Source organism: Rhipicephalus microplus, chromosome 10 (assembly GCF_043290135.1).
Source record: "Rhipicephalus microplus isolate Deutch F79 chromosome 10, USDA_Rmic, whole genome shotgun sequence".
Lineage (NCBI taxonomy): Eukaryota > Metazoa > Arthropoda > Arachnida > Ixodida > Ixodidae > Rhipicephalus > Rhipicephalus microplus.
Genome location: NC_134709.1, coordinates 90,058,942 through 90,086,941, shown reverse-complemented (window position 1 = coordinate 90,086,941; position 28,000 = coordinate 90,058,942). Strand labels below are relative to the sequence as shown.

Here is a 28,000-nt window from a genome sequence, read left to right as displayed (position 1 = left end):
GACCGCGGTTTTGTGCGCGGCGGTCGTGGCAAAGGGTAGGTCCGTTTTGAGCCCGAATGTGCTGGCTGCGCACGTGCCTTCAAAACTACGTCATTTTATGCCATCTATGCCGCATCTGCCATGGTTTTGTCCACAGAGTTTTCGGAAAGCAGCGTTGCTTAGACTAAGTGTTGTAAGCATGCACACTTTCCGAGTTCTGTCAGTTACGTCGTCGCCACACATGATCATTTCAAGAACGACTGCAGTTGTGGCAACGACAACCACATGCACTGTAGAAGACAGCGCGTGCGCTGGTCGCACATGCACTTCCGAAAGCTTCGAGCGCACTGATCTCGGCCTTCGTTCGACGGTTTCAATAGTAAAGTCAGGGTTCGTACAGGTTTCCAAAGTGAAAATTCAAGGATATTCAAGGACTTTCCAGGACCGGTTGCAAGTCTTTCAAGGACTCAAAGCTGCATGCTAAGTTAGAATTTTTCACTCTAAAATTTTAAAAAATGACCAATATTATTGCACTTACAATAAATGTATGAATATGGAAATTATAAAAGAAGAGTGTAGTCTTAATAACTTCTCGCACCCTCTCCCACACTTTCCATAGGGAGAGGGCACGATGCCATGTCCGAAAATTAAGCGCTGATCGGCTTCAGCACGTATGTGTAGTCGGGCTTTAAAGGGGTCGTGCCACAATATTTGTGGCTTGCGCGCTCTTTGTTGCACTTTTTAATTATAGCTGCAATTTTTAATCATAGACTCTTGGTGTGTGTATCACGCTTATTGCACGATACACGCACCAAGATTCATTTAGACTCGCTATATAATTTGTCGCCTTTTTAATACGGACAATTTTCAGTTCCAGTTTGTGGGGACGAAGTTGGGCAGGTACATAGCAGTGTAGCTGACTTAGTCACGTGATCACAACGCTTTGCATGCGTCATGCTGAGTATTGTCAGCTCCCGCATGCGTGTGCCACACAAGCACCTACAAAACAAGCTCGCCGCTACCTGCAGCAGCCGCGATGCTTTGCCGGTACCGCATTTTCGCGCGTATAACCCGCACAAAAAACCCAAAAATTTCAGTGGCAAAGTGGAGGTGCGGATAATACGCGGGGTTTTTTTTACAGTGCTGCTTCACAGCAATGCGTGTTGTGCTGTGAAGCCCTTTAACAGTGTAGCGAAGGCTACGAAGGCGGTTTCCGCAAATTCGTGTTGCTCCGCAAGTAGCACGGCAGCTTGCGGCCGATTTTGGTTTCGCTTCCTTGCATCGTTGAAGCGTTTAGAAAAACATTTGGGGAGAGACAATTCGATTGTTCACTGTAAAATCTCACTGTAACACCACAAGTATATTTTTTGGACATTCGCGAACGCTCAGTGACCCTCCACATGTCCCTACGTCACGGACGCCATGTTTACTTTTGGAAAGGGCTTGCCGAGAAGGTGGTGCTGTCTAAGAAAGTTCCATAATAAATAAAGTAAGTTCCATAATAAATAAAGCAGCATTTATTTCAGCAAGGCAAATGAGATGTTATAGTGTCTATAGAGATATTATCAGTAAATTAATGTACTATTTTTTGACGTGGTAGCAGGCATGCATTTTGGTTCTGTTGTTTCCAAGGTGCTGTTAGAGTGTACTAGAATGGGTAGTGCTGTCAAGTTGTCGCCGAGTGTGAGCGCTCTTTACCTCGCTGATACCGCCAGTTCTCCACATCTCGACCCGTTCGCCAAGCCTAAGTCGATCTGTTCTGTCACCATGAGTAGCGTACGGCGGCAGGCCTTCACGGCACAGCAAAAGCTTAAGATCATCGCCGTAGCCAAGGAATTTGGAAATCGTGAAGCAGAAAGACGGCACGATGTGGACGAGTCCTGCGTGCGACTGTGGAGAAAGAAGAAAGAGAGCCTACAAGCTGCACACCGCGACCGTAGGTCATTTCGTGGCCCCAAGACCGGTGCCTACCCCGAGCTGGAGGCGGAGCTAGTAAAGTTCATCAAAGATGTGAGAAGCAGGGGTCACGCCGTATCAACCGAGATGGCCCAAGTGAAAGCGCGGCGACTTTCGAGGGAGCTAGGCCTACCTCACGAGTTCCGTGCGAGCCGCGGATGGCTGCACCGCTTTATGAAGCAGCAAGGGCTCTCAATCAGACGGCGGACTACAATATGTCAACGCTTGCCGGCTTCTTATGAGGAGAAGCTGCTCAAGTACCAGAGATATGTAATTGGCCTGCGAAAGCAGCACAATTACACTTTCTCGCAAATCGGCAATGGGGATGAAACTCCTGTTTATTTTGAAATGCCGTTGGACACAACGATAGAGAAGACGGGCAGCAGTTCGGTGAGCATGCTGACCGGCGGGAACACGAAACTGTGCATCACAGTCTTGCTTTGTGCCCTCGCCGACGGCACGCAACTGCGACCGTCTGTAATCTTGAAAAGGAAAACTCTACCAAAGGTTCATTTGCCTGCCGGTGTGGTGGTGCGCGCACACGAGAACGCGTGGATGAACAGTGACTTGTTCGTAGACTGCATCAAGACGGTATGGGAGAAGAGGCGCGGTGCGATGCTCGCAAAGAGATCCCTCCTCGTTCTTGACTCGTTCTGCGGCCACACAACTGAGGAAGTGAAGGACCGCCTTTCACGCAACGGCACCAACTTAGTTGTTATACCCGGAGGAATGACGTCAATGTTGCAGCCTCTAGATGTGTCGCTTAACAAGCCCTTCAAAGCGCATGTCAAGCGCTATTATGCCGAGTGGATGGCCGAAGGCTGCTACGACTTGACGCCGACAGGACGAGTCCGAAGGCCTGATATTGCCCTATTCTGCAAGTGGATTGTCGAGGCATGGAAGGCCATTCCAGGTGAGATGGTGCGAAAAAGTTTCAAGAAATGCTGCATCACAAACAACATAGATGGAACCGAAGATGACCTTGTGCATAATAGTGAGGACTGCGGCTCAAGTGATAGCTCTAGCGAGAGCAGCGACAGTGAGTGAATTGTGACTGGCCTTGCAGACAGCGTATTCTGCTTGCTAAATAAAGCTTTTTCTGTCCACATATGTGCTATGTTGCTTGAGCAGTAGCTTTGTACAGCCTTTCCTGTATATTAGATGTGCGGGCAATATGCGAGAATTATTTTATTTTTTTCTTTCTCGGTGAGCTGAAAGTGGGGGTGCGGATTATATGCAGGGGCAGGTTATACGCGCGAAAATACGGTATGTACGGGGCAAAAATCAGGAGGTCACTCACCTGACTACAGATCTCATGTGACGTCACTAGAACTATTGTTGCCCTTTCTATAGAGCTACATCAGTCTTGGACGTGCTCGCGATGGCCCTGAATTAGGAGAATGAGCATTTAGGTGCACTTGGGAAGTGACTTAAAATATATTCTTAATGGGACACTGTAGTCAAATAAGAACTTACGTCAGAGTGAAAGCTCAACGTATGACATCTTACACAACAATATTAACAACAACAGTGCCCTACTTACCGAGAAATTAAGGTAAATGCACAAGAACACAAGCGCCACAGTAGGACATTTTCAAAATGATACCGATGACATCAGACGGACCGCCTACAAATAATCACTAGTAACCAATCTAAATGCACTAAATAAAGAACCTTCCGTGCATTGAGAGATGCAATAAAATGCTGCTTCTTTGTTTCTGTTTGATTCATGGAAAAAAGAACCGCCAGACGTCACTATGGGGAATGGCGCGAGTGTTTCGAATATTCAATTTTCGCGTCGATACACGGGACAGGTGGTGCCATCTAGTGGGGTGCAGTTGTTGCTGCTGTGGCTCCCACTGCTTTCGGTCTGCTACTACTAGCGCAGTAAAGCCGGGCAACGTTGTGCACGGCAACAGTGACGTGAGTCGATCTGGTCGGTCCGCTTCTTGAGGCGGGTAATTCGAAGTGCGCTAACCCAATGCAGACCACTAAAACATGATTTTATTTCAAAATAGGCCCTTCCTTGGCACAGAAGTAACACTATGAGGTTTCTGGACCGCCATTTCAACAACCGTCGACTTAATAGTTGAATTTAGTGTCTCTTTAAACCCACACGGTGCTTGCTATAGCCTTGAAATTTGATGGCACCACCCCATCAAGAGTGTCGGCTTGTGCACACTTGACACTCGCAGCACATTGCTCAACAACCAAGAAGTAACAACTGGGACAGTGGTTAACTTACACTCATCCTGTGGATACATGTGTGTTCTTTTCTAGACCCTTAGTTTGTTCAAGCAGCACGCTTCCAGTGTTGAGCTGTCACAGTCGTTCATCAGCACTCGTCCTGTGCGCATTCTTTTCGTTAGTCCTTCGTGCTTGAGCAGCGCTTTACATGTATGGGGTCGCTTGCCCTTCTTCAAGTGACATTCTAATTTCGTGCTATCACACTCACTGCTTCACTCTCGCCACAAACTTTTTTCCCATGCACTTTTGCAAAATGAGATCATGTGCCCCCATGCCGCATTACTGCTTCGGAAATGGGGAGTTTCACAGGTTAACACACAAACATACAACATTTAGGAGGTCGCGATGCCGATATGACAGTGCACTGCTCAGGAAATTCAAGGATTTTCAAGGATGGCAAAAAATTTCAGGACTTTCAAGGGCCTTGAAAGTGCATTTTTCAAATTCAAGGGTATTTCAAGGATTTCAAGGACCTGTACGAACCCTGTATCATATCACCCGCGATTAGGAAGAGTGTTCAGAACATAAGAATTTTGGCCCAATGAACACAGTAGAATTTGGCTAAGGAATTTTATGAATTCGTATCAACCACGGTTCGCGAAAAGCCTGGAGCAAATTGACCGGCGTTTTTGCCAATGCGACCAGATCACACACAAAAATTTCGATTTCCGGGAGATTTGCATGACAACCGTACAAACAGAAGAAACTGTCAAAATCCGGGAGTCTCCTGGACAATACTGGAGACTTGGCAGGTATGCCAGATCGTGGAGATTATACTGTGTTTTAAGCTAACATATTTTTAAAAATGGATCAGCAGTTAGACTGCACTTGTGCATGTGTGCTCTTTTCTTTCATTGTTGTTTGTTGCACGCAAGGGTGCTAAAAGAACAGAATAAATATAATAAACACTGTGGCCAAGACCACCGACCAAGAATGTTTCGTTTGTGCAGACCAACAGAACACTCTTTCCTGAACCCTTTCAGTTTTTTTTAATCTACCAGGGTAAATACTTTTGAAATGTTGACTGCTGATTATCAGTAGTCAACCCATTTGTGCAAACTCACTGAAAATGTCTACTTCTGAGTAATCAATCAACTGCTTACACTACACGACCGCAGGATTTTGAAATCAGCTGTCATAAAAAATTGGATACAAATACAAATGCAAATTGGATACAAAGGACTACCGAGAGCGAGCCTGTAAAAAATTCAAGCATTTCACAATAAAGTTCCTGAGCTAACAGGTGTGGGTCCCAATCTAGTTCAGTAATGACCAGCTTGAACCAAAATCAAACACAACAAAAGATGCCAGCACTGTGTTTCTCACCTGGTGCATCATCATATTTACAGAGCCCAACAGGAATGGTGGCTTGGTATTCTGAACCAACTTGTATCGTCTGAAGGGGTGAAAAATAGGGGTGGAGGGGTAGAGGTACTGTTGCTCAGAAATTGTGTGCTAATGTTTCATTATAACAGATTATCATTGGCTAAAGAACCAGCTTGGAATTATAATAGCTGTTCGCAGCAGTCGTTTACACACTCATGCCATCGTACGACGCATCGGGTCGAAGTTCAAACAGCAAACATTTGGCATCTTTTAAGAGTTGCATAATGCGAAATATGATCCAAGTTCGGCTATTTTTCAGAACAGTCTACACATCTATTCACACAAACCTCATGAACGGCTAATCCAGACAACAAAGAGAGCTGTGAAGTCATATTTTGCCTCACCTGATGTGGAACTCTTGCATACGCTGGTCCCAGTATGTTGACATCGCTGAAGTTTGAGTTCTGAGCAGTTCAGAGGAGGGATGAAAGAGAATTGAAGCGTTAGTCATTACAAAGTAGGAGCCAGGGAAGGGGTGAAGCGTTATGTATAATACAGCAAGGACATCTTGCTAGCCTATAACAATGGCCAGCAGTGCGGAATACATTGGTCAAGAAATAACTAAACTTGTACGTTTCTCTGATCCCTGTTTATCACCGGCTAACAAATGTTTCCACGTTCTCACACGGTACAGGGCGTACGTTTTCGTGTTAGAAACTCCTGAAATGTTATATTTCTAATCAAATCACGTGCACAGTACTTTGCACATTCTAAATATCGTGTGAGGCTTGGTAATTGTGTTACAAGGTGTAATTACGCATGCGCTGAAAAGATTATGCCTTTGACACGTACTTCAGATTTCAACAGACGATTTTGCCTCAAACTATCACTGTGCTGGGCACATTCTCTGTTTGCGTGACCAGTGAAAAGTTAAATCTTAATCCAACAGCCCGACTGCTTATTTTTTTCACTGATACAAACAGTGTGACAATGCGCCTGCCACAAAGCCAGCAAATTGACGACAAATTCATTGCAGTGACATAAACAAATAGAAGAATGTTGATATACCAGTACCCAGGTTGTATTGGTAAAAAAAAAAGCAACCAACATTTGTAACCAATGCATAATCAACTCCCACTAAACAAGCGATAAATTTTTGTATAGTTAATAGCTTTTAACAATTGATGATTAGTGGAGTTTATTGGCGCAAGGGCCAGATGTGGCCAAAGTGCGCCAGAACGATGATAATGAACTGTGCGATATGCAGTATGGGTAAAACAGATGTGATCTGGCTGTAAATGGGCCTAAAAACAGTCGCTGTAGGTGCATAAAATATATAAAAAGTAAAATAATGGCAATTAAAAATGATGTGTGCTGAGGAGACATAAAATGCTTTAAAAATGATACATATATGAAATAAAAACTTGGCGTGGAGCACCAGTGCCTCTGCAGTGCACTTAAACAAGAGCATGGAGGCCTGGGCTTAATGAAAGCTGCTATCACAGCGGCATCCTCTAGACAGAGGATGCGCTATGAACTTGTTGGGCTAAAAACATTCAATACTACATCTTTTAGAAAGCCAAGGACTGATTTTGCATCGAAAAGCGGCTCTTCGCCGAGAAACATAGTAGGATGTAGAGGGAGATGATAACGGTATGCTAAAGCAAAATATTTCTTTCTCTCTCTTTCAGCTTCTGGACACTCCTGGAGGACGTGGAGGACACTTAGCCTGTCGCCGCATTTACCACAAGTAGGAGGTTCATCGCCAGTCAGAAGAAAGCTATGGGTACCATAAGTGTGTCCTATTCTGAGGCGACAGAATAGGACATCAGTTCGCGGTGTTCTCGTAACGGAGGGCCAGTAACCCAACCGCGGCTTAATAAAGTGAAGCTTATTATTTATTTCTGTGTCCCACAAGCGTTGCCAGTGGTTTCGCAGTTCCTTACGTAGAAAGGGTTTTAGATCTGTTGCAGGGACAGTAGCGGTGGGGTTAATAGCGCGCAATATAATTGATGTGGCCATTTGGTCAGCTAACACATTGCCTTCGATGCTTCTATGGCCAGGTACCTAGCAAATAGTAACATGCTGGTTGGACATATACGCAGTACACAGAACGAAATACAGCTCAATTATTACCGGATTTCTGAATCTGAGAACAGATCTTAATTCATTTATGACGCTAAACGAGTCTGTGAATATAAATGATTTTTGTATGTTTGATTTCCGTATATGCTTCACAGCCGACAATAGTGCATAACCCTCAGCCGTAAATATACTTGTTTCCGGGTGCAGCACACCGGATTCCGAGAAGGATGGTCTGACGGCTGCATAAGCCACCCCTGCATGCGACTTAGAAGCGTCAGTACAAAACTCTACGCATGAGTAGTTGGACTGGAGTTGTTGGAAATGCATTTTATTATGTGCTTCTGGTGCATCTTTAGTGATCTCGGCAAAGGAAGTGTCACAATGTATGAGCTGCCACTGCCACGGCAATAAATGTTTTGTTGTGGGCATAGGATAAATTTCTAGCAGCGGAACACCCATTTCCTCACTTAAGCTTCTCACACGCAAAGAGAACGGCTTTCTCGCTGCAAGTGATTATGGTAGAGGGTGGCAGCGGTCATATCGTTTATAGCTGAATAAGAAGGATGCTTTATGTTTGCGCGTACCTTTATAAAATAAGTGAAACTGCTATAGGATCGCTGCAGGTGAAGTGACCACTGATTCGACTCTACATTGAAACTCTGGATCGGGCTCGTCCTGAAAGCACCGGTTGCCAGTCGGATACCCAGATGGTGAACGGGGTCTAGGATTTTCAAAGCACTTGGCGTTGCGGAATGATAAATTATAGAGGCATAATCAAGGCGTGACCAAACAAGGCTTTTGTACAACTTCAAGAGACACTTCCGATTACTACCCCATGTTGTACGTGATAGGAGCTTTAGGAGGTTCATCGCTTTCAGACATTTCATTTTTACATGTTTAATATGGGGAATAAACGTGAGCTTAGAATCTAAAGTGGTTCCTAGGAATTTAAGCTCACTACTCACAGAGAGTTGGTCTGCCTTGATCGCAATATTTCGTAGTGGCATTACCCCTCGTTTGTTGGAGAAGAGTACGCAAGTACTTTTCTGGGTGTTTATTTTAAAACCATTCTCACCCCCCATTTAGAGAATTTATTCATTCCAAGCTGCACTTGTCATTCGCAGATAGACATATTGCATGATTTGAAACTCATCTGCACGTCATCAACATACACAGAATAAAACATCGCGCTTGGAATGACTGACTGCAGGGAGTTCATTTTTACAAGAAAGAGTGTGCAACTAAGCACGCCCCCTTGCCGAACCCCAGTCTCTTGGGTAAATGATCTAGAGAGAGCATTTCCCACTTTTACGCGAAAGATTCGGTTAGACGGATAACATTTAATTGTGTCTAGCATGTTCCCATGAATGCCCATGGCGGCGAGATCGCGTAGAATCCCGAATTGCCATGTGGTATCGTACGCTTTCTCCAGGTCTAAGAATACCGAAAGTACAAACTGCCTATGAATAAATGCATCTCTGATGTATGTCTCTATGCGAACAAGGTGGTCTATTGTCAACCTCCCCTCTCTGAAACCACACTGAAGGGGGTCTAGTATACTGTTACTTTCTAGGAAGTGGGTTAAGCGCCGGTTTAACATTTTCTCATATAGTTTGCATAAACAGCTTGTTAACGCTATTGACCTGTAGCTGGTGGCCAAGGACGGGTCTTTGCCTTGTTTCAGCACCAGGATGACTATCGCTTCTTTCCATGACAATGGAATATATCCAGCTTCCCACATGGTATTGAAGAGGGTTAGGAGTGTTTTTAGTGCTTCTGGGTGAAGATATTTGATCATTTCGTACATTATACGATCGCCACCTGGCGCCGAGTTGTTGCAGTACGCAAGAGATGCCTGAAGTTCAGCTAATGAAAATGGGCAGTTGTAAGCCTCCCTGGATGGACGTTTACATTTAAGGGGTTGCCGCTCTTCGCGTTCTTTGAATCTTAAGAACGTTTCTGTGTAGTGCGATGCACTTGAGACGTATTCAAAGTGTTCGCCTAGGCAGTCCGTGCTCCTCCAGGCTCTCCTCTCGGCTACTTACCAAGGGTAGGCGGTGTGACTCCCAACCCATTAACTTGTTTACCCTATTCCAAACCTTTGCTTCGTCGGTGCAAGAATTTATACCGGAGATGTACCGATTCCAACTTTCTTTCTTTGCAACGCGACGCGTTCTTCTGGCTTGGGACTTGACCTGTTTGAAATTGTTGAGGCTTTCAGCCGTTGGGTAATTTCGAAGTAGTCTCCAAGCTTTATTTTGTCTATTGCGCGCTTTCCGACAATCGTCGTTCCGCCATGGGATGCGACGTTTATTGGTCATTGCGTTAGTTTGCTTGATACATTTCACAGCAGCGTCAATAATAAAAGCTGTTAGGTATGCTACAGCATCGTCTATATTAAAATCAGCAATCTCATCTCCGTCTAAAAATGTAATTTCTCGAAACAGTTCCCAGTTGGCTGACTTGGTGTTCCAGCGAGGAAAGTCAGGCAAGCATGTATCTTCTTTTGTTAACTTCAACATAATCGGGAAGTGGTCACTCCCAAAGAGGTTCTTGAGAACGAACCACTCCAGATACGTAATTATAGTACTCGAGACAATACTCAGGTCTATAGAAGAGTATGTGTTGTGTGTAGTGCTATAATATGTTGGTTCTTTTTTGTTTAGTAGACATGCACCTGACAAAAGCAGAAAGTGTTCTATTAGGCGTTTAGATCACCAACGACTATATATGGCGGAGGAAGTTCATCAATGAAGCTTTGAAATTGTGTCTTTGAAAGTTGATAGCACGGGGGAATGTAAATAGAGGTAATTGTTAGTAGCTTCCCAAACAGCACTGCTCGGACAGCAACTGCCTCAAGAGAAGTTCGGAGGTTTAATTGCTTACAGGCAACACATTTATCAACTATTATAGCGACACCGCCCGACGAAACGGCAGCGTCGTCACGGTCTTTGCGGAAGATGGCATAATGCTTTAGAAAGTTTGTTTGTGTGGACTTGAGATGTGTCTCCTGAACACACAGCACCTTTGGAGTAATAATATCGAGGTTATGGAGAAGTCCTCTCACATTCCACTGTAAGATCTATGTATCCATTTTAGATGTGTTTTGTGCTGTGTGTTCAAGGATGGAAAGTTAGCTCACGGACCCTTTCCAGGGGCCATGACATGAGATTTTTCTTTTTTGGATCGGTCGATGGAGTCGCGCCGATCCTTAGGCGCTGGCTGTGCCCTCACACTAGGTGTTGTGTCCACTGCCTCTTGAGAGGCGCTGGACACGCGCTCTTGCGAGCGCTGCGTTTGTTTTGAGGGCCTCGCCTTAAAAGAAGAGGCCTTCGCGGCCCCCAGCCCGGAGTATGGTGGGTCTTTCTTGGATGGCGGAGCAGCACTGGCTGCAACCGCCGAGGGGGCGGATGGCATCACCGCTGGCTCACTACGCGTGTGCCAGACAGGCGCCGGGGGCCGTCGTGGCGCTGCTCCCCGACGGGCCACTTCGGCAAAGCTGGTTTCTGGTAGGCAGGACACCTGCCTTCGTGCCTCCCTAAATGAAATGTTTTGTTTTACTTTAATTGTGACAATTTCCTTTTCCTTTTTCCAGCACGGGCATGACCGTGAGTATGCGGCATGCTCCCCATTACAGTTCGCACAGTGAAGAAAGTTTTCACAGGCATCTGATGTGTGTTCTTCAGCACTGCATTTCGCGCAAGTTAGGCGGCCTGAGCAGTTCTGTGAACTGTGGCCGAACCGCTGGCATTTGAAACATCGGAGAGGGTTCGGTATATATGGTCTCACTCGAAGCTTGATATACCCAGCCTCAACGAAGTCGGGCAGTACACTTGAATTGGAGGTGAGTATCAGGTGCTTAGTCTGGACTTCTTTGTCATCACGTCTCACCTTAATTCTTTTCACGTTGATGACATTCTGTTCGCTGAAACCCTCCAAGAGTTCGGCCTCTGTCAGCCCTAACAGGTCATCATCTGAAACAACGCTATGGGTGGTGTTCATGGTTCGGTGTGGGGTTACTATTATTTTGGTGTCTCCAAATTTCACTAGATTAGACGGTCTCTCATGTTGTTTCTGGTGGCGGAGCTCCAACAGGAGGTCACCACTTGCCATTTTCGATGCTTTATATCCTGGGCCAAAGATTTCCGTCAAAGACTTTGATACTAGAAAAGGTGAAAGTGTTCGCACTGATTTGCCGGGTGTGTCAGCGCGGATAACGTGGAATCGGGGAAAAAATACTTTCTGGTGACCAAAAAACTGGAAGACTTCATCGGTGCGCCCTCTTTTCTGAGGGCGATCAGGGAGTGGGGGGAAGGAACTAGCCATATGTAAATGTTTACTTTCGGCAGCGGCGCCAGCCACCCACCATGAAGTCCTACAAGGGGACGCTGCAGGGTCTGTAAGTACAGGCCCCGCAGACGCCAGCTGTACGCCACCACTATAACCGAATATGGTGTATCCAAGGTAGGATAGCCACACAGGGTTAACCCTTGCCACCAAGAAACACGGAAGTCAAAGGAAGTGAGTAGAGGACAGGAAAGATTTAAAGTGAGAGAAAAGACGAAGATGTGAGGTGGAGACAGGAAAAGGCAACTGCCGAATCCCCCCGGGCGGGTCAATCCGGGAGAGCCTTCTATCTACGTGAAGCCGGGGCCAAAGGGGTGTGTTGCCTCTGCCGGGGGGCCTTAAAGGTCCAATCACCCAGCGTCGGCTCAACCCCCAGGATCCCCTTTTCCCCGGACACGGCAAAGCCACGCACGGCTAGGCGTTGGAGGGAGTCAAAACCCCCCTCGTTAGCTCGGGTCCGTGGTGTCGCTACACACCAAACGCCTACTTGCGCAGGCGCCCCTGCGGGGAGCTTTTAACATTTACAGTTCAATTTGGATATAATGAAATTGACAAATTCCAAAAAAAAAAAAAACATTTTGTTATAAAAAGGATGTCGTAATATGCAGGCTCGGTACGAAAATTCGAAAAATAAACGTGCAAATTAAAGAAAAAGAGAACCAAAGGTAGGGCTCACCCAAAACACTTATTTAGCAGTGTGAAACTACATTATTACTATTGCGATAGCAACAACATGAACACTCTCGGCGGGTTTTCGCCGTCACCGTCATGTTTTGTAACAAGTCCAAATTGATAACATGCCCTGACGCATCAGAACTATTACGAGCGGGTAAAGCGCTCAAGTGCTGCTGAAGCAGAGATAAAATGAGCTGGCTCATCTCTATAGCCTGGAGGCCGCTTAAGATAACATCCCCGGCGAGATAGAACTGTTAGGACTGTCGTCAAATGCACAAAAAGAGAGAAAACCACCCATGAGCATGAAAAACGCAGGGGAAGCTTGGCTATAGCAACTGTGAAATTTGATTTTAAGGGTGTGGTCACGATCGCTGGCACGCATGTTGTCTCGGCAAGCATCGGTTCGTTCGCAAAGCGAAGAGACTGTGTAAAAAGAGCACTTCTCCCAGGAGCAGTCGTTTTTCCTTACACGAGCGTTTTGTAGGAGTTCCGTGGTATCACATCCCAAATAGCTAGTTGCCAGCATTACTTCATTTTTATGATTATCGCATTCATTGCATTACCTTCAACACAATGTCGTGTTGCCAGAGCTAATCGGCTAATTGCGAAGGCTATGGTCCCGCGAACTCACGCAAGATGGCAAGGCGCGTGACAAGTCGACCTCCAAAGATCTGTCGTCGCCACCGTGGTTTCGGAGAGTTGATATCAGCACCTAATTTGACATCTCCTTGGTAGTAACAACATGATTGTCCACTTAAAAAAACAAAAATAAATAAAAAGAAGAAAAAACAAGCAAAGCTGAACATTGTCAAGGGTAATTCCATGCGCGAGCTGTGAAACCGTGCATGCGCGCACGGCATCGAAAACAAAGACGCAACGACACGGATACCGCTAAAAACTATTCGGTAAAGCACTTTTCTTATATGCAGCATTGATTGATATGTGGGGTTTAACGTCCCAAAACCACCATATGATTATGAGAGACGCCGTAGTGGAGGACACCGCAAATTACGGCCACCTGGGGGTTCTTTAACGTGCACCCAAATCTGAGCACACAGGCCTACGCGTTTTCGCCTCCTTTGAAAATGCAGCCGCCGCAGCCGGGATTCGATCCTGCGACCTGCGGGTCAACAGCCAAGTACCTTAGCCACTAGACCACCGTGGCAGGGTCATATATGCAGCATGGCCCTACATATGTGACGCTAAAAGTAAAACAGCCCAATGTGGCACCACCAGTGTCACTTAAAGTGCGATTTCCGCCATGATCGAAGAGTGGCAATGCCAACAAAAAAGTTATCTTTTTTTTTTCTTTCTTAGTTTGGAGAAAGGGGTAAGGCACAACCGCGCATGCGCCTGCGGCGGAAAGAACACCGGCTATGCTGGTTCGAGGGGCGCAGGCCCACCTGCCCACCTTACACACACCTGCACGCAATAATGCGCACTCGCTCTCGCCTGGGAGTCGCCGAGGCCAAGAGAGGGCCGCAGCCACTTCGCGCTTCATCAGCGGCGGGGCGACCGCGAAAGATGCATGCTCGTGCCAAAAATGATGAAATTTCTAGATTGCATGCGGCAAAAAATCATGATATCAAGGATGTCCCCTGCTGTTACTTCGTTACATAGAGGTTGCAAATACACGTGCTTCTGTGCAGTAATAACGGGGAATAGAAAAACGATGTAGTATCGAGGGATTCGTTATACAGAGGTTCGTTATAAGCAGATTTAACTGTAATAACTTTTCAGCATGATCACTAAATGTTGCTGATCGGTGGACGAAGCTCTTGAGAACATGCGAACAATACATTACAGCACAGCACACAGCCTGAACTTTACAATGAATCATCAAAACCAACTAGAAGTTACTCCTTTTTTTCTCTACGAATGACGCCATTGACCATGTCACTGCGCCATACACCCTATTCGACGGCCATTGGCTAATTTCAGCATCGTGATTTCTGTAGTTATCGTCGCTTCCGCAAGATGCCACACTGAAAGTAAGCTTTGGGCTCGAAGAAAAAAAAATGAAAAAAAAAATGCTCAAGGTAACGAAGCATGCTGCACCTTCTGTCATCGATCTGCCTGCGTTGCTTTCAGTGCACTCGGTGGTATGAAAGAAAAGGAAAAGTGCTTAAAGCGCACAGCAAATCCCTGTAACATCGCAAGTACTATACGAATTCCAAACATTTTTGCAGCAGTCGATTCATGAGGCAATAAGCTTTCCTAATGAAGCCATTCCATAATTTACTTGAAAACTGTTGCAGGGCCCCTGTAATTGGTCTCCTTTAAATGCAAAGCTATGCAGGGAGTGATGAGAAACACCGTAAGCCTGGCTCTCGATTAACGATTACTACCTGAAGCTGTTTAGTGAAAACGAATACCACGCTAAGCGAATGTTCTTTCATTCCACCCAAACTGGAATCTTGCCACAGCCACTGGGGTTCAATACCATGACATCCACCTCAGCATCACAAGCCTGTATCTGCTAAGTCATGACATCGTGTCCTCACAAACCAAACTGCAGCTAATAAGCAGACACCGACAACAATTCCATTCGCTTTCCTTTACGAATTCGCAATCCTGCTGTTGGTATATAAAAATAAATGGTACAATGTCAAATGTCCTCTCATACATGTGGCCCATAAACACAACAATGCAGTTCCCGTTTTCGTGTGTAATGAACAAAGTCCTCTGTCAGGGCAACTGTGTCAAGTTCTGAGCATATCAGTGTTGGTGTCAATCATAAACATTTACCACTTCCATTAATTTCAGCATTGCTGGAGTTCTCTTTAAAGCTTCTCTACATCTCTGACACGAAAGACAAAATGAGTAAAAGCCATCTTGTCCTTCGACTATGGAGTAAATAACAATAGTTGAGTGGTAGAAACAGTTTCCTATTATTCAGGCAAATCACAACGATGCTTGGTAACATTGTGCAAAAGTTGCTTGATAGTTTCCTGTTTAATTTTTTATCAGACAAAAAAGGACATACATGGTGCATCTGTCACATTAACAGCTAATTGGTTCACTATTAATGTGAAAACTTCATTCTTTTTCTCTGAATCTTTCCACTTACCACTCACGTTTTAATCGCAGCTGCATTATATTTAGATAAGTACTCTTAAAAACCGATCTTCTCACCTTCTTCCAGTACTCCTCGAGCGTGAAGTCCTCGTCGGAGTCCGAGTTTGAAGATTCACTCGCATGAGACACAGCTGTAAGCAGAAGGTACCAAAGACAGTGTGCTCTCAGATATATGGGCACCACGAAATCGGCCAAGTTTGAAGCATCACACCCAGCAATATACCAACCATCGAAAAGTACCAAATCTTTCATCATCAAAGCTTAACCTACATTCGCCAGACGGTTGATAGAGAATACAAAAGAAAAAATAATTTTTCCCCTATAGTGGTGAAAAGCCCACAGATAAGCCAGTAAAGGTGCAAAAAGAAAAGGTGTAGAAACAAAAGACAAATGACAATACCACTTTGAAGTTTCCATATCGACTGTGGTGTGACACTAACACATCAGTGAGAAGGCTTCAGCAAAAAAATTTCAGCTCTGGAACGCTAGCCTTTATTTGCCTCTTAATAACAAACCACTAACCGTGAAATTATTGACAACGAAGTCCTCAAAGGATGATTTATCGCTCTAAACTGGTTTAAGACTCTGCAGCAGAATGCACAGGACCGGGTTGATTAGAGGAACATGGAAGAAGCCTTTGCCCTGCAGTAGGCGTGGCCAGGCTGATGATGATGATGATTTAGCAGTGCCAGCTGTCGAGCACAGTTAATGCTGAATAGCTCTTTTAATGTCTCTATCACAGTCCAGTACTTGCATCATGAGGTTATTTCACAGATGCCAACTCACCAACTCGCACAGGTTGCATTTCTTACAGCAGAGCTGTTATACCCAACTCTCCAAGTAGACAGTCAGCAAATGCTCAGCACAGACAAACAGTCAGCAAATGCTCAGCACAGCTGTGCCTATACAAGTCAAGTTAATCATAGCCATGTCTAATTAAGTCTAGTTGAGCATAGTAAAAACTACTTAGCTATCATAATTAAGCTACTCAAGTAAAAACCTAATAAGTTGTAATTCAGCAGAGTTGAGATTTTCGTGTGCCTAGACATGCCAAGCTCAGCAAGATGCGCTGCGCTAATCTTAACAAGAGCAAGTCCAATGCCGATAAGGCTAATCAGCTAATTGAATTCGGGCATAAAATAAGCAACTTAGGATAATTAGCCTCTTATTCTAGTTAAGCTGCTTAGTGTTATAATAATGAAGAGATAGCCAATCAAACCCTATTAATACCTAGCCACTACTCGTGATTTACAATGTCGTCACATGAACACTTCGTGCATCAGCTAGTGAATGCGCATATGCCTAGTAAAGCCAAAACCAGCCGAGTGCAGACCAGCTTTGTTCTGCCCCAGCCATGCACAACTCAGTGCAAGCAGCGCAAAATTTTTTATATGAGCTCAGGATGCGCACGGTGTCGAATCGGGTGTTGCAGTGCAGTCAAGCCCACTTATAACAATACTTTAGCTTGCATTGGTTCTTCTCATAGCAGAACTTCGATGTTATTGTAGCATAATCGCGAGGGGCACGCGATTCTGCAAAGTTTGCCAGCACATATGCCTAGTAAAGCCAAAACCAGCTTTGTTCTGCCCCAGCCATGCACAAATCAGTGCAAGCAGCGTAAATTTTTTTATATTAGCTCAGAATGCGCACGGTGTCGAATCGGGTGTTGCAGTGCAGTCAAGCCCACTTATAACAATACTTTAGCTTGCATTGGTTCTTCTCATAGCAGAACTTCGATGTTATTGTAGCATAATCGCAAGGGGCACGCAATTCTGCAAAGTTTGCCAGCCTAGTGCACTCTTCCAACAATACACGCACATTGGTTCGCGCAAAAGTCTATTAAAAATCACTATGTTGCCAAAATGGGCAAATTCCAATTGATTCTGAAAGTGGCCAGACTAACTACTAGAAAGTGCTAGGTGCACAACAAACAAATTTAACATGCCAAAATAAACTATACAAAAGCATCGATCAGCAGTGATCGATTTGGATAGGCATGGTAATGAAAGAGTTAAGCTAATTACTTAAGCTAACTAGGCTACTTGGTGCCATGATTGCCAAGCGATAGCGAAATGACCCGAGAACCTGCTGTAAGTTCGTTATTTCACCAAGAAAGCATACTAAAGTTAATTGTGGAGCAGCTTCTGATTGTTATGGCCGAAATATTGTTATAAACTATATATTGTTAAAGCGGGTATACTAGTACTAAGTGCGTTTGACTGCTCACATCGCAGGAGATGAGCAGTGGATGTAGTCCGGTGCTCACGCCTCGGTGGGGGCTGGGGAGGCGTGGGTGTAGCTCGGGTGACGGGGGACGGAGTCTTCATGGTCGTCGCCACTTTGGACTCGACAGATGGTGGCGGTGCCAGGGTGGGTGTGGCAGCGCAGGAGGGTGCCTCCTTAGGTGCCAGCATTGGCACCGGCTCTTTTTTTGGTGCCTCCATTACTGGCTTGTCCACTGCTGCCACCTTCGGGGCAGTACTCTCCGCTGGGACTTCCGAGGCAACATCGTCGTCGTCCTCTTCCTCCTCATCTGACTCATCGTCATACTCGGACTCGGGCTCACCACCGACCCGTTCTCCATCCTTGTACCCAAACATGGCAAGAAGGTCTTCTAGTGGCATGTCGCTTTCCTGAAAGGAGAGAAATTTTAAGGCCTCGTTTTGTTTTGTTAGTAACAACTATAAAAACCAACAATAAAGCTAAGGACGGAATAGAAAACGTTACTTTTAGTTTTTCAACTTTATTGTATTCCTTATGATAAACAGTGGACTCCCTTTAAGACGTACTTGAAGGAATCATGATCATTTGTTCGTCTCACCAGGAGTTTGTGTTATCAGAAGTGCCCCTAAAAACCAAATACTAACATGCCAAGTATGCCCAAATATGTTGCTTGAAAACACTGAATGAGGTATACTTATAATGGTAAGGAAGGAAACAAGAAAAAACATTTGTTTGGCTCAGCTTGATAAAAACTATGTTTTGAAGTAGAGTATTTAGACTAATGTAACAAGTCCTCGATTTTGCGAGTTTGTAATAAATATGCTCATGAATAATTGGCTACGCACTTGAACAATAAAACTGTACCAGGACACTACTCGGACAATCAGAAAAAGATAAAAAGAAAAAGACAAGCCCAGTTGTCCTCCAACGATTAGAAAACTTATTCTTCTGGCTGTTCACCTTCTGACAGGCTGTTTTACTGGCTTAGCTATCAGTTTTGGATACACCTGCATTGCATACCGCTGCATTGACAAAGCCTATATACGCCAAGTCCCTCATGAGAATCTGCAAGCTTTTCTTTGAGGTTCGGGTATTTTTTTATTTCCAGCCTGCAGTAACTTTTGGTGAGTAACATTTGAGGTGAAGATCTCCGTTAACGCTACTCACGATCACAAGCCTTGGGCACACAAAAAAGACACAATGCAGCTGTATTTAGTGTGCAATGTCATGCACATTCATAATAAAAATGGCGCATCACAATTTGGGGCATTTCCCTGAGAGCAAATACGACGCACACAGGCCCATGCAAAACAATGCACACTTAGCACAACATGGGCTCAGGTGCCATTGTGTGACGGCGATGACAATACATCTGACTCCTCTGATGGGAGTGCTATTGCAACATATGCATTCACCGTTTCATGTTATTATAATGTACAGACAAACTTTGTTCCCATTTTCAAATTCATTTGGCTTTTTTTTTTTCCCCATTCCCTTGTATTTTCCCCTCTAGCCAAGCTCTTGTGTTCTGTTCTCCCCTGTAATCCTGTTGGGTAACTGAATAACACGAGGAGAATACAAAAGGACAAACGCTTTTGGTTGCTTTCTTTGCTGATAAAGCCGGCCCTTTCTCTATTTACAGGCTAGAGATGAGGGAAGTGCCAGCTTTATGTACTGACCTTTCTTTTCCACTTATCTCGCTTTCGCCCTCCACGTCTCAATTTGCTTTCTATTTGCTTTGAGTCTTTGCGCTAAGAAGGTTTATTTTCTTTTTAAAGACGATGGACCTTCGACGCAAAAACTTTGGTCAGTCTGTCTGTACATTTGTCTGTTTGTCCACCGTTACCGTGACCCGGGTACTTTAAACAGCACCAGCCGGTACCCCAAACGACCGACCCCATACGCAGCACCCACCAATGTTGCTCAAGAATCAGCGTTCATACGTGTGCGATTGTCAATGAAAAAGCAATTATTGCACATATCTGAAGCACCATAACAACACATATATTCTGCATGTTTATTTTTTTACGAGAAAAGGCATACATAAGTAATTCTAAGGACCGTAGTGCTTATGATGCTGCGCTGACCATGCAACGCTTGCAAGAAGAAGCGAGTGTTTCCTACGCTTTGCTAAGACGACATGGTGGTGGCACCTACTCGTCTCCTTACGTTCTACACCTTATCACCTCTGAGACGGGCGCGCACGTCCGTCTCAGGGCCACGCAATTTGTTTTCCAAAAAATACTGCCAGATGGCGCGCATGTCTCACGTGTGACGTGACTTGCTGTGCTCGTTCGCCTCCGCTGCACGCTCGAGGCACTCAAATGCAGCGCCTCCGGAATACCATTCACCAATGTTCTTGCACAGAACATCAAATAAATGTTTTCTTAACTTTCTCCACACTTAAGACTATCGTCTTTCGACGACATTTGCAGATTACATGCAGATACGGGGCCAATTTTTTTTTCTTTAATTTTGCTTTCTCTTGTTCTCCTGAATCAAGACTATAATGTTCGTTACCAAGACAAAACATCACGAGAGAGAGCAAACAGCCAATGCGAGCAAAGGGAATTCAGACACGTTTTCAATACATAATCAAAGATGAAATTATGATAGCTGAACATGAATATTGGAAGGCATTATTTTTGAAGGCTTGAAATTGAAGATTGCAATGACATTAACAATTTATTTGTGATGATGCCTTGAGTGGACGCTTAGTGGTATCACAATTCGACAAGTCATTTGGCAGTAGGTGGCTGGTCAGGAGTTTTACTATAAGTGCAGGATTGGAGTAAACCAGACATAAAACAGGCCTTTCAATTTTCAGGCTCCAAAGCAATCTAATCAAAGCCGTCCGGAGGCTGTTTTGTGTCTGCTCTATCAAACAGAATGCGTACATTCATGTTATGCCTGTTCTGGAACAAAATGGCTTACAGCACTACCGTTTCCAGTTGCTATGCTCGCATCTGATCGACAGATGAACCTCAATCTAACCTGTGCGGCTACCTTTCGTCATATAGTGACATTCCGTTCTACTCTATCATAGAATGCGTACAAAACAGCCTTCTTAGATATCACTGGGAGAAACCTTCTGTACTGCAGTGGAAAGCACGATGACAATGATAACTTGGTAAATAGACTATCGTCACTGTAATAGTGACACGAAAAGAATTGGACTAAGAAAAGGAAAATTTTTTTGTGCCCTCTGTTAGTGCAATGCATTAATTTCGCTGCCACTCCCCACCCCGCCAAGTCCCAATGTCAGACTCTCTGCATATCCTAAACAGCTGAAGCACAAAAAAGGTAACAACGGATTAAGAAAACAACGAGGAAAAGCATAATCACTGCAGTCTACCTTAACTGAACCGATATACACACCCTACATGAGGAATGACTTTGCGTTGCACTCTTTTTCTTTTACTGCCGTGAAACAACGGAACATTTTACACTGTAGCATCACATCATCCAGGTAATTTTACTTACAAAAGTAACTTGTTCACATTCACCTACACAACTTACAAGAGTAACTGATACAACAGATAAAAAAAGAACGCTTTTTGTGCATTAGTAACAAAGCTATTGTAACATATATTTCGTTTTATTTACCTATTTGGCTGGTTGTTTAATAATAGCCAGCTATATTGAGAAACAGGCTATTGTCACAACCTTTAAAAAAGCTTTAGTGTCTTACCTGTATACAGTAATAATAACTGGTCATTATATGCATAATACACAACAATAATCTAATGTCTAATTGATTGATGGATTGATCAATCTGTGTAAAAACCAGAAGTGTAACCAATCAATCTGTATTTAAAAAATGACAATGTACCTTGCCCCAATAGGTAGTGTGTAAAGCGTACTCAAGGGTGTCCACGTGACAGTAACGTTTCGAATGCATTCAGTTCAGAGGAAAAAAAAAGACAAAGCTGCGCAGCAACTTACTTTTTGCAGTGTGTTCAGTTCGTCGTCACTGGCGTCGTCGCTCTCCAAAGCCTCCTCCTCGTCTAGAGTCTTCTCGTCGTCGTAATCATCAACAAGCATCTCAGCGGAAGGATCAAAGTCTTGATCACTGTCTCCTGGAAGACAGACATGTGGACACACTTACGGAAAATCCAATTAACCCAGACAAATGAGGACAGCCGCCAACTTGAATATGCAGAGGAAGATGTACACAGCAACTACATCGTCAAGGCATGCCAGTATATTACTCACTAGAAGTCAATGGTGAGAGAGCAGGCCACAGCTACAAACAATTCAGCCCCTTCTAGAGTGGTAAGAGTACTGCTGGCACCTTAACTATCACACCACAACACTACAGGGCCAACCAAAAGTGGGGCGGGCAGTTAAAGCTCTTGATCGTTTTTTTCTTAATCCTTATTTTAATTAAACTGCCTTCCTTTATATTTGGGTACGAACTTCAAATAAGTTATTTTTATTGTACAACATGGCAGTTTTCAAGATATATAAGTTTTATGAACGATATCCCAGCGTGCCATCAACTCGCTAGCGAATGTTCAACATACCATACCTTTTGTTCAAAATGGTGTGCAAGAATTCGCTACATACACTTCTCTCTACAGACTGCTGTAGAGAGAGAGACTGCTGTTTACTCGATAACTAGTTTTGGAAAAACCTTACTTCCAGAAAGCCCGTGAAGCTTTTCATTTCTTAAAAAAAATGTATTATACTGAACAAGTAATTGTGTACATAAAATCAACACACCAATGCACACAAACGCCTCAAGTTTCATCAAAATCTATCATTACTTTTTTTAAATTTAAAGAGAACAGTTCCTCTGCAATGGAGCTAAAAGACGTTTCAGCTTCTATGCAGAAGACTTTACTAATCTAATATGCCATTAATAAGCCTGTTTCAAATGAACATCGAAATTTCATAGGTCATTGAAATCTACAAGCTCCACACATGAGCCAATTAAGTATTCACCAACAATAGTAATTGATTTCAATATCCCCTTAGGTTCGAGTTAGTCATTTATTATTAAAGAGCAACTTTTCTTAGAAGCCACAGATGAATTTATAATTAAAGCCTTCACAAACCTTGTAAAGCCACAAGTATGATTGAAATCTAGGCTAATGAATGCAATGAAACGAAATCATCAGTGACTATACTAGGAGACATTCAGTTAAAAGTATTATTATTATTATTTGGTTTGAGTACATAGAGAACATGAAGACAGAAGAAACAGGGAGGGAACAGGCTGACAACTGTCAACCATAGGGGTACAAAGCCTGCCTGCTGCTTCGGAAAGGGGAGACGTAGAGGAAATAAGGGAAGAAAGAAGGAGAGAGAAGAGGAAAGTTATAAAGGCGAAAAAACACACACACGCAAAAAAAAATTAATTATCACATGAAAAAAGTCTATAAAGACAATTATAGGACATTCCACTGCAGCGCGAAGAGGCGGGGCTTTCAACTGTTCATACAGTTTTTAGTGAAGTTCGTCGAGAACTGGAACGGGTGCCTCCAAAAGTTGTTCTGCGGCTAGTGCTGCTGGTGTCTGGCGACCGGCAATCAGTGATCTAATGACATCGATCAGCACGTTCAGTTAAAAGTAGCGTGGATAGCACTGAAACATACTTAAGAAAACATCCTTGATGTCTGCAATTGCGCACCAAAATACTAGAGAAAGATCTTCAGCAAGATGCATAAAAAAATTTTACTTCCGAGCTTCATTCTCTCTTACGATAGCTAATATAATACATGAGAGTTGAGAAAAATCAGAGTTCTTAAAAACAGTTTCATCACTTTAAACTGATTAAGAATTTGCTTCGAATTGAAACAATTATCCTCAGTATCCCATTTCATTAACAAATTATGAACAATCGTGTCCAAGTCTCTCATTACAAAAGGAGAAGAATATGGCAACGATATAGCTTGCTGAGCAAACATCTGGCAAATATGTTACCTTGTCCTTACATTAATAACAACATAGGTTACTGAAAGGTCAAATCTGAAAAAAAAGTGTAGTCCCTGATCAAACAAAGGAATTAGCGTAATTTATGACCTAATGAAAGTTTTCAGCAGTGAAAACAATCTACGTTTAATGCCAAGATATCTACACATAACGCCAACAAAGCAGATATAAAGTGGTGCCGACAAGATAAGATGTACGAAATGTCTATGAACAATGAGTGATGTGAAAAAAGGTTAACGAAACTCTAAGCACCACAAACCAAGAAAGGCCGAGAGCATTTGTTCCCGACTGTAATCTTATAACAGAGGATGCCTCCTAAGACCATATCTAATCTTCACACAAAGCTGAAAATTGAGTATTTATGTGAAGCTTGGTTTCTTGCTGAATTACACAATATGGTTAAATTTTTTATCTAAAATACTGGGTCGATCAAAGCCCAAAAACAATGAAACAGCGTATAAACCGAAATGTCATACAGAAATTTTACATCAGGCACTAAATAGAGCAAGTACCCATAAATAAACTAGATAATAGAATGGAGAGAACTCGCATCTAACTTTTCGACCACGTTAGAGCACTATGGTGATCAGTGTAATTATGTAAATTTTTAAATGTTCAAGTTGCATGCTAAGTTATGCGATACCAGCTGCAAACCTTTGAATGTCATGTATTTCTATTTGATATAGGGCATTCGTTTTGAAAAGTGCAATAAAATTAATTTCTAACAGCAAGTGATGCACTTAGGGGTTTCAAATTCAAATGCTAATTATCACCAGTAAATTGCTGAACTTTTCAAACAGCATACTCTATCAGCTTATCTCTATCACAAAAATAATTAGAAAAAAAGTGTTTCAAATTTTAGGCAGGCAACTTAACAAAACTGTGCCTATTATGTTTTCCCTGAGCACTGGGTTTATGTTAATAATCGCTTTACTAATGGTGCTGTATGTCTACACACAAAGCACAAGCATAAGCAAACTCGGAACTGCAAAGACCGGCATGTGAGGGACCACTTATAGATCTTGTCAACTTTTTAACTTGTATCTGAAGTATAATAATAATAATAATAATAATAATAATAATAATAATAATAATAATAATAATAATAATAATAATAATAATAATAATAATAATAATATCTGGGGTTTTACGAGACAAAACCATGGTATGATTATGAGAGATGCTGTAGCGGAGGGCTCCGGAAATTGCGACCACCTGTGGTTTTCTAACGTGCTCTTAAATCTAAGCACACGGGCCTGAAGCATTTTCACTTCCATCGAAAATGTGGCCGCAGCAGCTGCGATTCGATCCCGCAACCTGCAGGTCAGCAACAGAGTACCTTAGCCACTAGACCACAGTGGCGGGTTGCAGTCCAAAACGAATCAATTGCCTTCTCAGACAAGGAAAACGATTATCTCCCAGATGGTTGTACGCGCAATGTGCGTGCTTAGTGAGGATGATGCTGATAGTTTGTTCATTTTATCGTTGTCCATTTGTTCCTTCTTTCGCTTTTGGACTGCGTAAGTATATTTTACGTGGTGGTAATGGATAAACCTTTGTTGTAAGTCAGCGCTGTTGTTTGTGCCTTCCTTTTTTTCCATTTCTTTGTCTTTTAGCGCTGTTGCTTTCTGCTATGTCATACCGACATGTCCAAGCATCCGCTTTAGCTGATTACACAGATGTGAAGCTCAAAAAAAAGTTGAATGTGGTAGTGAATATGGCTTTCTCATATCAATGACAATATGCTGAAAGTTACCTTCCCAAAGGTGTCAAATTGGCTCCAAGCGCGAAAGTAAAAGAAAAGGATGCATAGTGGTGTTCAGAGCGCATAACTTTCGTTAATGAGTTCCAGGGCGCCTGTGAAACACCAACACATTTATTGCAACGAGATAAAGATTTCAACACAGCAGGAAAAGCGCGATTTCGATTGTGCCCACTGAAACATGTACACAAGGCAATACAGTTGGCCAAATGCAGTGATGAAAGCGACATTTTGATTTTTAGAGCAGATTCTGAAGCAGAAAGAAATGCTAAAGCTTAGGGTTGCTATTGATGTTTTCAGAGCAGAGGCATGTTTCTAATGAGTCCTGAAGTCTAAAACATCACTTAAGCATCTAATAAATATTTATATTATTAAACATGCCGTATGCTAGTATGCAGCTGGTATACAAGCAGTAGAGTTGGCCTAAATTATGGGGCGGGGGGGGGGGGGGTCAAGAGAGTCCAGACTTTTCTAGTGTTAAGGCTGGGGAGGACACCCCTTGCAAGTGTCCCACTTAAGATTTAACTTTAGCACGTGATATAATTGAGTCAACGGTTGAGTATAGTGCAGTCAACTTTTTAAAGGGCTTTTTATCTTTTACAGCGTACTAGTGTTAAATGCCCCTCAGCTGTTTGAACTATGGAAATAAAAAAAAAAGTGAAAGAAGAGACTGAATAGAACAATGTGACTGCTAGAGCTTGGACCCCATGCTCATTTTTTTTAAAATTTTATCTGAAAGTATGATTTGATTCTTATATAAATAAAAATACAACCCATATTAAAAATATGAATTGGACACCATAACCTGATATGTGACACCTCTTGAGATTTTTCTGGATTTACACCACTGAGTAGCATACTAGGATGACAGTGTATACAGCTTGCTTTTGGTTTCGCTTAAAGCTCATTCTTTTTAGTTTGCCAACATCCTTTTGGAGCAGGTTTGGAGCAGTTACTAGCAAATACTGCTCTTTGGAGCAGCATTTCTCTTTTGGAGCTGTTTGGAGCGATTGGAGCAACACTTCCATCACTGCAAATGGCTTCCAATCCGGTCAAATTTAACACGAAGATTGTCACTACGTTCTACATAGAGAAAAATTAAAGCAACTTATTTACATTTCCAGTCAGTGATACAACTTTAATTTTTTAAAATTTGTTATAACATCAGAAATATTAATTATTTGAATTACTCTATTGGTCACTCATATTCTGGGATATTCTCCATTGAAACATCGCGCTAGCATGTCAAAAATGCTGCTATGGTACTTCTGCCAACTTTTCATTTCCACCTTAATGCTCTGGGACAATTTGTACACAATTATGTACACCGCTTGCTTTTGCTAGTAGTGTCTCCTAACTTATGAGTGCAGATGCACTGACCTTTTGATGAATCAAATCATGATAGTAAATGCATGTGAAATTATCTTCATTTTGAAGCATACTGTTGAATATAGAGACTTTGTTGAAGGCACTACTATAATCGACAAATAGTTCAACATGCCTCCTCCCACAAGCCGCAACAAAACAATAATTTTTCCTTGCTAGAAATAAACGGTTCTATTTATGTGACAAGAGTGCATGAAAGACTTCAGGCCTGATAGATATGTATGTACAAATAATTTAGGACTCATTGCTATAAGACACATTAATCAAACTGTCATGACATTATTTTTGTTAAGATATAGTGAGTTTATTGAAGTAATACTTATTGAAGTAACAATCAAGATCCGAAGGCCTTGCATAAGTAAGGATCCAAATATAGACATGTAAAAATAATATAATTACATGATACATAATCTGATAGCTCCATAAATTTGACATGCGCAGATAGAAGTATGACAATATAAAAAAATGAAAACTCATAACAAAAGTCTGTCTGCACTGTAAACAGTGGACAATGATTAACGTCGGAGACAAAATATACTAATCAAATGATTAATAGTTAGCAATAATTATAAACAAACAAAAAGAAGACAAAAAATAAAACAATCTGAAATATAGGGATGTTCACGAAGTAAGTGTGAAAGTGAAAATTTTTGACAGAAACCTACAAGCGTGGTCGCGTGGAAGAATCTAAAGGCTATAAATTATTTGAAGGACGGCCTGGAGTGCCGTCATAGTGGCCTGTTAACCTTTGTGCTTAGTATATTTAACTAAACAGTGTTATGGCAGACAGTTACGCATGAAAACGGTTGGGGTAAGGCAGAGAATGTTTCACGACCTTATTAATTCATTTCGCAACACACAAGACAACATTGGCTTAACAGCCCTACATTGCGGCACCCTGATGTCTTCCGTAAAACAGTCTATATGGGCAACAACCCGAAATGTTAAGCCTATGCACGTTAAACTTTACCTGGAGCCACTTTAGCTTTTACAAAGCAC

At 42.9% G+C, this 28,000-nt stretch overlaps 1 protein-coding gene across 10 annotated transcripts in view; it reads right to left on the bottom strand.

The window, feature by feature from the left end:
• The window catches only part of LOC119181250 (mesoderm induction early response protein 1), a 60,972-nt gene that overhangs the window by 29,412 nt on the left and 3,560 nt on the right, over positions 1-28,000 (bottom strand). For 7 of the 10 annotated variants that reach the window (XM_037432448.2, XM_075875857.1, XM_075875860.1 and 4 more), the window contains 5 exons: positions 21,862-21,995; positions 17,921-18,326; positions 15,751-15,824; positions 5,913-5,972; positions 5,509-5,578 (listed from right to left, as the gene is read on the bottom strand). In XM_037432448.2, coding sequence (XP_037288345.2) covers positions 5,509-5,578; positions 5,913-5,972; positions 15,751-15,824; positions 17,921-18,326; positions 21,862-21,995 — 744 coding nt within the window. The remainder of the gene's footprint in view (positions 1-5,508; positions 5,579-5,912; positions 5,973-15,750; positions 15,825-17,920; positions 18,327-21,861; positions 21,996-28,000) is intronic. The other 3 variants (XM_075875858.1, XM_075875864.1, XM_075875865.1) reach the window with 1 other exon arrangement.